The 10,486-nt window shown below is 38.8% G+C and overlaps 2 protein-coding genes across 2 annotated transcripts; both read left to right on the top strand.

Annotated features, from left to right (window-relative positions):
- The first annotated feature begins 21 nt into the window (after nt 1-21).
- LOC140784761 (uncharacterized) lies at nt 22-2,922 on the top strand. The gene is made up of 4 exons (XM_073132302.1): nt 22-263; nt 799-1,578; nt 2,296-2,343; nt 2,421-2,922. The coding sequence occupies exons 1-4, from the start codon at nt 81-83 to the stop codon at nt 2,739-2,741; spliced, it is 1,332 nt and encodes a 443-aa protein (XP_072988403.1). The 5' UTR covers nt 22-80; the 3' UTR covers nt 2,742-2,922.
- Nucleotides 2,923-8,488: 5,566 nt separating this feature from the next.
- LOC140783813 (protein EXORDIUM-like 5) lies at nt 8,489-9,834 on the top strand. Its single transcript, XM_073130878.1, has one exon. It carries the CDS (start codon nt 8,681-8,683, stop codon nt 9,713-9,715), a length of 1,035 nt encoding a protein of 344 aa, XP_072986979.1. The 5' UTR covers nt 8,489-8,680; the 3' UTR covers nt 9,716-9,834.
- The last annotated feature ends 652 nt before the right edge of the window (nt 9,835-10,486 follow it).

Consider the following 10,486-nt stretch of genomic DNA (forward strand, 5'->3'; position numbering starts at 1 on the left):
TGTCTCTCCTCAAATGATGGTTCGATCCTTCGGAGCGACCAAAAGTTAAACGCAAGGTAGAGAGGGAAAGCTGAGAGGTGATGTCGTGCTCTTCGTCGTCTGGGTCGGAGGAGGAAGACGAGGGCTTCGACGCCTACCGGAAGGGAGGATACCACGCAGTGAGAATAGGCGATCGCTTCGCCGGAGGGCGTTACGTCGCCCAGAGGAAGCTTGGCTGGGGTCAGTTCTCCACCGTTTGGCTCGCCTACGACACCTTATGCCAAGTATTTGACCTCCCAATTAATTATTCCACATTCTTTATTCGTAATCCCGTCTCTAGTGTAGTTGTTCTTCTTATCTAATATGGTTTTGGTTCTTCTCACTTGATTTATCCGGAATTTTTTATCCAAAGGTTTCACCTTTGCTGATTAGACTCCCCTTTGGCATCTGGGTTTTGGTTGGGTTGCTTGGATATAAATGCAATTGATCTTGCGAAGAATGCGTAATGCCTTTGATGCACATCTCATGCATTTGATCTATCCTTTGAATTCTTTTATCATTACCCTTCTCAGTAATTCTCAACTTTGATGAAATGATCTCACGTCCTCTATGAAAATCTTGTATTTCTGTTTCATTTCTTATTACTCACAGGATCTCTTCTACTCTAAATACTTTTGGAGGCTTTGGTGTTATTTGCTTTGAATTACCAATGCACTAATCTTCTTGCTTATTTTCTTTCTTTTTTAAATTGCACTTACTTCATGCTATTGTGTTTTTTAACTGTGTCATAATCTCACGAAAAATATTTTTGGTTTGCAGAGATTTGTAGCTCTTAAAATTCAAAAAAGTGCACCAGAGTTTGCCCAAGCTGCTCTTCATGAGATCGAGTTACTCTCAGCAATCACAAGACGAGGCCACTTAAATTCCAACTGCATAGTTCAGCTGCTGGACAACTTTAAGCATTCTGGCCCAAATGGACAGCATCTTTGCCTTGTGTTTGAATTCCTTGGAGACAGCCTACTCCGATTAATACAGTACAACCACTATAAGGGCATTGGTCTGAACAAGGTTAGAGATATATGCAGATCGATCTTGTTGGGCCTTGACTACTTGCACAGAGAACTTGGTATCATACACACAGATTTGAAACTAGAGAACATCCTTCTGGTTTCGACCATTGATCCTGCCAAAGACCCTCTACGCTCTGGTTTTTCCCCTATTCTCGAGAGGCCTGAGAGCAACCATAATGGAGGAGCTGCTGTTGATATGATTGCAAAGAAACTGAAGAAGAAGGCAAGGAGAGCACTTTCAAGGATCTCTGAGAGAAGACCATCAGTTGTAGGAGAGTCACTGCGGGAAAGGAGCTTGGAGGGGATTGACTTAGGATGTAAGATCGTAGATTTTGGCAATGCTTGTTGGGTCGATAAGCAATTTACTGATACTATTCAAACAAGGCAATACAGGTCCCCCGAGGTCATTCTTGGTGCCGGATACTCATCGTCTGCGGATATCTGGTCTTTTGCTTGCATTGCGTATGAGCTTGCCACTGGTGAAATGATGTTTGCACCTAAGGAAGGCTTAAGATTTAGTGAAGATGAGGTAATTGTACTCTTGCCATCTTTGTTCTGATTCGTAAACTACACAACGTTGCCCTCATTTATTCCTTCTGAAGATTAAGTATCATGGTATGATCCCTAGAATGAGTAAGGTGACAAAGTTCCACACACTGACTACTGCACATGATGTCTGGTAATTTGATTGTTTGAATGTCCTAATATGAAATTGGAAGGCAGAGAAGGCTATTCCTTTTTGTTCTGCCAGTGTTTTATGATATGAAACAACATCTTACACTAAATGGCAGAAAGATTATTTTTTGTGTGTTTCATGCAATCTCCTAAATGATTCTTGGGGTTAGGATGAACATTTATTGTAATAAGCTCTTTCTGAATCTTCTGACTATTATGACTAATTGATTGATATTTGAGCGAGACTCTGTTTAATTTTCATTTATCTTTTGCAGTGTATATCTGCAACCCATTTTAAGTTTTTATCTGCCATTATGCACTAGCTAGCAGTTTGCATTACATTTTGGGGGCAATTCTAATATATCCATCTTGTCTTGTTGAACACTTCAATGAACATTTGCCTTTAGAATTTGATTGCATTAATTCTCCTTTCATATGATTCCTGAGGTAGTTATTGTTTAAGGCCTTCAAAACCTTCATTGCTAACTGAAACAAGTTCTTATAATACTCAAATGCTTATACTTAAGGAACTTCTTTTCACTGTTAATTACCTAGAACTCTTGTTCTTCAGGATCATTTGGCTCTAATGATGGAGCTCCTCGGGAAGATGCATCGAAAGGTGAGATCTACTTATCATTCAGTCAATCTTCCTACACCCAATCATACCAACATACTTAATTTGCCTCATGAACTCAGATTGCAACTACGGGATCTCGATCGAAGGAGTTCTTTGATCGTCATGGAGACTTGAAGAGGATCAGGAGACTTCGATTCCGGCCGCTGGGCCAGCTTCTAATCGAGAAACACAGATTTGCTGAATCTGATGCACTTGAATTTTCTGAGTTTCTATTGCCTTTACTTGATTTTTCCTCTAACAAACGGCCAACAGCAGCACAGTGCCTACAACACCCATGGCTTCAGAACAGAGATGCAAAACTTAGTGATGAAAATAATGCGGTCAGTTTGGAGAAGCTGGAGATGGGCATAAACAAGGTAAGGTTGGAGTGGGGCAGGTGAGAATGCTCTCATTCATGCCATGGCTTCACGCACTGCTAGTTGAATCATTTGTCCAAAGTTTTTGCTTTGCATTCAGTGTATGGACTATTGGGAGGAAGCAGCTACCCCAGTGGCCTGTTTTTGCATTCAGTGCAGGGACAAGGAGCTAATCTGCAACTAAGCTTTACATGCTAATCTTGTACATGACACAGCCTGTTTTTGTTCTTCTTCTATGACTCTCTTTACAATCTTGAGCATTTTGGAGGATTCTCCATGTTGGGAGTTGTGTGAGTTGTATTACTACATACATGATCATTGAAATATTTCTTTCTTTCTTTCTTTCTTTCTGTGTGTCAGTGTGTGCAAGTTGATGTTGGTGTATTCTTTTCAATAAGGAACTTCATAGTTGTAATATTCTTTTGAGCAAAGATGTGTGGTATGAAACTTCAATTACAATTTGCTTATGGTAATAGGTTATACATTTTCTCTCTTTTTCTCTTTTCTTTCTCTTTTTTTCTTTTGCGAGTTTTATTGACCAAAGTTGGAGCTTTTTGGTACTTTAGTTGTATTTAAATTTTTAATTATAATAACAAAATTTTAGTGTATACTGTATATATAAATTAAGTACACTTTATTATAATAATATATGTATCGAATATAAAAAATATATACACTTAATTTTATATACTAACTTAAAATATTAAATACAATACAATTAAATTACAAAATTCATCTCTTAATTGAAAAAATAAAAGATTGGAATCTCCTACAAACTATTTACCTACTTAGGTACGACCATAATATTTTGTTGGCATGCTTATTTTAGATTAAAAAAAATTCATTTATATTTTTTTTTGGGGGGGGGAGGGGGTGAATACTTGGGTAATAGTAAGGGGTCAGCGTTGACTAGCTTGGGATTAGCATTTACTCGTTAAAGACGACAAAGTAATTAAACCTGCAACTATGTGGGAAGACAACGTGCTCTGCACGTGCCTCACATGCAATGAGAAAACCGAAGCGGAGAACCAAAAGCCTCCTTTTATTTGAATATAGTGTTTGTCGGCGGTTATAACCTTTAAATTCTGTTAAAATTTAAATAATTTAGATATGAAAAATATCTTATTCTAGTTTCTAGTTTTTAGTTTTTATACATTTATTTTTTATATCTCATTTTCTATTCAATTATTAAGACCTATTCTTATACTTATCTAAAAGTAATTAGAAGGGTAAAGTAAAAAAAAATTATTTATTTTTATTTTTGAAAAAAGTGAGTTAAGCCGAGTTATATTTATAGTCGAAAAAGATAAAAAAAATATAAGAAGAAGAAGAGAAAACAAATAGAATGTCTCTTCCTTGAAATTATTCCAAAAGCACGACTAATAAGTATAATTATTAACTTTAGAAAGATATACATGCAAATAATAATTATTTTTTTAATAAAATTAATTTTTACATAGCAAATTTTGTAAAAATTATGAAACAAGGGGTCCAAATAAAAAATTTAAACTACTGTTTAAATAACACAACAAAAAAAAAAAAACTGTCCAGTAAATTCCAATTCCCTTTTCTTAAGGAGCATACAAGCAAAAACCCAGTTTATTATAATCCGATGTCGTTGACGAATGTTAGAAACTTTCCAAAGGCTGCCAAAGGGACCACCGACTTTAGTCACCATCGTCCAAGATTAAGGAGGAGATTTTGAGCTAAAAGTTGAAAGAAAGAAAGAAAGAAAGAAAGAAGAGCTTATGAAGAAGATATGTTTGCATGTGCAAACCTGCAGACGAACCACCGACTTTGGCCTCAATCTCACGTAGATCTTTACACTAAGATTTTATATATATAAATCTTCTTAAACTCTTTCCTAATTGGCGTTTGAGTTCATGCATGCTAACTTAGCAATTTCCGTAATTAAATATAGTATGAGTACAACATCTTTCTCCCTTTAGCTAGGAAAATAGAGGCTAGCTACCTAAAGGTAAATAGATCACGGGTGGAAGACAACGAGCATCAACTATAACTACGCTCAAATTTTCTTTCGTCGTTATCGTATCAGATTCCAACTCTCGTTGTCTTGCATGTTGGTCGGTTGGTTGGTTGGTTGATTACAGCATATGATTTGAAATCTAAAGCTATTGGATTATGCTGTGATTAATCTAATTTAGTTATCACGGTGTATATTAGTTTAGAAATAGTTATACTTAAATCTTCTTGAAAAAAAGAAGAAGAAAATCTATATATATATATATGAAAGCGTGACGTGTTCACATGATACATGCCATTTAATAGTGAATAGTTAGTTATTCATGAAGCCCATCCATAGGTATTAATAGTCTTGGACAAGATATATGAATGTAATAATAAATGGATCGATCACAAGTTGGTTGAATATACCTAGTCTCTTTTATATTGACGGTGGCTGATTTAATTGCAAGAAATATTGCTTCCAACTACCGAGCCTTAGATGCTTAGATCCATTAAATTTTAATTACTACAAAGTAATTGAGGACCTTTTCCCTCTAATAATTAAGATAGTATCTAATCTTTTTGAACACATTATAAAAGCACAAGAATAAAACACATGCCAACTCTACGAATATCCCTTAGTAAGCTAATCCATAGCAATGATTAGAGGATCTATTCTCCATAGATAATATGCAATAAAACAACTCTATAATTATCTACAATGATTAGGGAACATAATCACGACTTATAGAGTCTATAGAGAGGCAGCATATTAGGCTAGGATATTAGAAACGAAAAAAATGATAGGGACAATGACTTAATATCAATTTAGATTCTCACTTGTTGACTCTTACCCTCTCACGGGAGAGATTATGAGAAGGATTGTTGATAAGATATATAAATAATTTGTAGCGAATTTTCTAGGGGAGCAACATATATGCATGATTTAAATTTTGGCGTATTATGATATATTTTTTTTGGAAGGATTGAATTAATTGTGCGTCCTATAAGTTAGGGAGGATTAGCTGCTTAGTCTAGTCTACAATTATTTTAATAGCTTGTGATCTAAGTTAATCCAATACTATTGGTATATAAATATAAGGAAAATGTTATAGTGTCATAATTAAAATATAAATTGCTACGAAGGGAGTTGAACTAATTTCTCTCAAACTACTTCCAATTTCTGTGCAAATAAATGAATGTCTTAACCACTGAAATATTTTTTAAAACTATATTTTACTATCTCATACTCATATGTAAAATTATTATACACTCTTATATCAAATTAATTCTCCATACTTACGGTTAGAGTTTCCACCTAAATTAATAGAGTCTGTCCAAATTATTAAAGTATATTTATTACAAAATATTATTAAAATATATTTAATTCCACTGTATTTTTCAACCAAACTAATAGTACAAATAATAAAACTACCCGTACCATCATTGCATTATTATTTTCTATCACAAGCAAATAGCTAAATTACTAAACTATTCGTACTAATTTGAACTTAAACTCTATTTTTATATAGAAATTAAGTTTTTTTTTAAAAAAAATCCCATTGACGGTTGATTAATAATTATAATTTAGACTTAATTAATTCACTTTAATATATACAGGGATAAGTTGTAAATTGCCCTATTTCTTTCCTTGGATAAGTGAGAGTCTGTGACAGGACAAAATAGTGACATGTCATTGGTTGACGCCACCTCATCACCAGCCAACTGCCCTTCTCATTGGCCCATCTTAGATTACGTCACTATGCTAACCTCTACCTTAGTACCAACCATACAAAATTATTATTATACCAAAGTGAATCCCAAAACTTATTTACAAATTTTGATAGCATTTATATATAAATATAAAATTTGTACACGTATATGTATGAGTTAGCAATTTTACTTAGAAATAATTTTGCGAATAAGTTTATATAAATTGTTAGATAAATAATTTATCATTTTTTAAATATTTTTCTACGACTCTAAATCACGTAATCTTATTTATTTTAAATATAATACTTATCTTTGATAAGGAGGCATAGTTTGATTAAAAGAAATAATTCTACGGATAAAGCCGATCAAACTCTATTTATTACAGGCACCACTGTTTCCAACTCAGCCATTAGGATCACTGTGGGCCACTTCAGCCGTCCTCGTCAGCTTGAACTGGCTTCGTCATCGTCACGTCAGCACGTCTTTGATCCTCGACACCTAGCACTTTTAAACCCCCTAAGGCGTAGGACGTGTACCCACACGAATGATGGAATTATTGCACTAGCCGTCGATTCATCACTGGACGGCTCTGATGGTGGGGCAGGGCGATGCCTACGTTTGCCCTCGCGTGTGTCCATCCTGTGACAGTTGGTGTTCATAAGCAACCCCGACAAGCGGCCGGATAACTAGTTTTTGACGGAATACCAACGAGTGACTTATATTTAAAATTTTCATATAAATCGTTCATCTAATTAGTAATTCAGTTATTTATATTTAAAATTTATTGGAAGTAAAACAATTTATATATATATATAAGTTGTAATGTCAGATAAGGGAAGGAAAGCATGAGGGCCGCAGAAAAATATCTATTTCGAGTTATCCAAACCACTGCTATGTTATCCGACGACTTATTCACTATCCGACATTAACCGCCGGATAGCTTTACCTAATTGCTGGCCCCACCGATAGGGCCCGATGTTGGGTACGTCCAAACTGGACGCATAGGATTTCATATGCGGCTATGCTATGCCAGCTTGATCAGGATTTCAAGGATCCATTTATAAATTTATGATACCGTACGAAGATGGAACTTATTAATAAGAATACCTAGTGAAAAGCTATTAAAAATAAAAAGAATACTAGTGAAAATAAAAAAACATACTGAAAATAGTGTGTTAGTTCTAAAATAGAGTTTTTTTTTTGTAAAAAAATATCATTAGAATATCTTGGTCGACAGCGTGATAAGATAGAATTCGAACTGAAACAGACCTATTAAGGTACAGGGTCTATTTGCACATTTCCCCTAAAAGCAACAAAGGAGAAGAACAAAGCATGCATTATTTACGCAAAAGAACGGTCATCTCCGGTTGCGTTATAGTCTTATTACCGAACAACCTTTTCCTTTTAACAGGCTATATCAAGTAGACTCGATCCTTTCTTTTTAGGTGACAACTTGGAGAACAAAGTTTTCCATTGCGTTGGTAAAAGAGAAGCCTAACTCATCTTAAATCCATCCTCTTAAGGCAGGCAATGTTAATAGAACGTTTGTAAATTGTTTGTGAGCAATGCATGACTCATGCTATGAGTGTGCAGTGGTTGCCATTATAACCGTTCATTTCAGGCACCCAACTCCTTAACATTTCCCTCAAAAAAGAAAACAATAATTTAAATAAAAAAACTCCTGAACACGAGTTATATATTATATTATTCAAAGAAAAATTGTAATTATATAACAACACAGCCACTTGTCTACTGTATCATAGTAACTAAAGGAGGTCTTGTCTGGTGTACAAAGTCGATGTCTCATAAAATTATCTCACGCTCCCTTGCTCTTCACTATTCCAGTCTTCCTACAGAGCAGTGAGCGGATCGTCTCCAAACCTAATTGCAAAAGTGAATATAAAATTTGTGCAAATGGCCATCCACACCCACATCCACATTTTGCATGTGGTTCGGAGGTAATTCAAGTACCCTGACTGACTGACTGACTGCAGCAAATTCTCACATTCTCGGTCTGTAAAGGATCTTCCTCCCCGTTTCATTCAAAAACTCAATTTATTCTTTCCCAAAAGATAGAAATGAGTGCCCCCACACAGCAGCTGTCTCCAGCTTCCTCCAATCCTCCCCCCTGCCAGCCCATTATGCTTCCTTCTCCTCACTCCTCACTCCTCTGCCCCTCTTTCTCTCTCTTCTCAGTCTAATCTCTCTCTCTCTATATATTTCTTCCCCATTCCATTCGATTCCATCTTATCTAAAATACAAAACCAACTTTAATTAAAACCCCAATGTCTACTCCAAAACCCCTCCATCTCCTTCCTCTCCTCCTCTTCTTCTCCTTCCCCACTCTCCTCTTCGCTGCCACTCCATTCCCTCACAACACCACTAATCTAAATATCTTCTCCTCTTCGTCTTCGTCATCGTCTCCTCTCTCCTCCTCGAAGCGCTTCGAGGGCTCCTCCGACCTGATCCACCTCCGCTACCACATGGGCCCCGTCCTCTCCTCCCCGATCCGCCTCTACCTCATCTGGTACGGCCGCTGGCCCCAAGCCCTAAAATCCCCCCTCCGCGACTTCCTACTCTCCCTCTCCGACCCCGCCGTCCCCTCCCCCTCCGCCGCCCAGTGGTGGTCCACCGTCTCGCTCTACTCCGACCAGACCGGATCGAACGTCTCCCGCTCCCTCTCCCTCGCCGCCGAGTTCTCCAACCCCTCCCTCTCCCGCGGCCGCCTCCTCTCCCGCCTCGACATCCAGCTCATCATCGCCGACGCCATCGCCGCCGGGAACCTCCCAGTCGACCACCGCCGCGGCGTCTACCTCGTCCTCACCGCCCCCGACGTCGCCGTCCAGGACTTCTGCCGCGCCGTCTGCGGCTTCCACTATTTCACCTTCCCCTCCCTCGTCGGCCACACGCTGCCGTACGCCTGGGTGGGCCACAGCGGCACCCAGTGCCCTGAGGTCTGCGCCTACCCATTCGCCGTGCCGAGCTACATGGTCGGGGTGGGGCCCATGGCGCCGCCCAATGGGGACGTCGGGGTGGATGGGATGGTGAGCGTGATGGCGCACGAGCTGGCGGAGATGGCGACAGACGCGCTCATCAACGCGTGGTACGCCGGGGAGGACCCCACCGCGCCGACCGAGATCGCCGATTTATGCGAAGGAGTATACGGGAGTGGTGGCGGAGGAGGGTATACTGGGGAAGTGAGTAAAGATGGGACGGGGAGAAGTTTCAATGTTAATGGCAGGAACGGGAGGAGGTTTCTTGTGCAGTGGGTGTGGAGCCCAGTTGCCAAGGCTTGTGTGGGCCCAAATGCCATTGACTAGATCTAGATTTTTCTCTTTTTTTTTCTATTTTCGTTTTTCATTGTTGTTTTTTTTTTCTTTCTGAGCCTTTTGGGCTCATTGCATGATTAAATTAGTTATATATAAATATATATTATACACGTTAATGTGTAGTAGCATAATAAACTGTAGTACCTAATAGCAGCATTTTTAATATGGGCCAAGTTGGGCCGTTCAGGAGGCTGGGCTTGGGAGAAATTAATTCATCTGGGCCAAGAACCAATAGAACAGAGGTAGAGACACGTGTGATGCATGTGGCTCCATGCAAAGGAGCTCGATCCACGAGGTACCACGCGTCGGTACGAGGTGACATTTTGATCTCCTTAAGAACCCCCTCCTCAGTCTCACTATATCGAAAGCCATGGCGGATGTTCGTGAGCGCTGTGACCATAGGTGTGGGTGTACCGTCCCTTGCCCCGGTGGGGTAGCTTGCAGGTCCTTGGATCTCATCACCATCGTCCGTTTACTCCCGAAGATGATTATAATTAGATATTTTCTCATTTCGCATTCGGTATTTTTGCTTAATTTCGCAGTCAGCATTTCAATTAATATTGAAACGATAGCTTAGAAAAGGTGCAAAGTCGTAATAGACACATAAAGTGCGGTTCTAAATGAAAAATTCCCCTTCTTTGAAGACTAATGAACTCGGTACCGTGGCAGGTGCACTGTGGTCGCCGCCAGTACGGCGACCGGGGCGGAGACCCGGCACTCGACGTGCACGTGCGGGGAGCACTGCAGATGTAACCCCTGCAC

Source organism: Typha latifolia, chromosome 3 (assembly GCF_019914945.1).
Source record: "Typha latifolia isolate L0001 chromosome 3, TyphaL0001v2, whole genome shotgun sequence".
Taxonomy (NCBI): domain Eukaryota; kingdom Viridiplantae; phylum Streptophyta; class Magnoliopsida; order Poales; family Typhaceae; genus Typha; species Typha latifolia.

Excerpts from the sequence above, each read along its gene's own strand:
- LOC140784761 (XM_073132302.1), top strand. The coding sequence starts at position 81 with ATGTCGTGCTCTTCGTCGTCTGGGTCGGAGGAGGAAGACGAGGGCTTC. Across the intron at positions 264-798 it reads CCTACGACACCTTATGCCAA|AGATTTGTAGCTCTTAAAAT; the intron begins GTATTTGACCTC and ends TTTGGTTTGCAG. Across the intron at positions 1,579-2,295 it reads TAAGATTTAGTGAAGATGAG|GATCATTTGGCTCTAATGAT; the intron begins GTAATTGTACTC and ends CTTGTTCTTCAG.
- LOC140783813 (XM_073130878.1), top strand. The coding sequence starts at position 8,681 with ATGTCTACTCCAAAACCCCTCCATCTCCTTCCTCTCCTCCTCTTCTTC.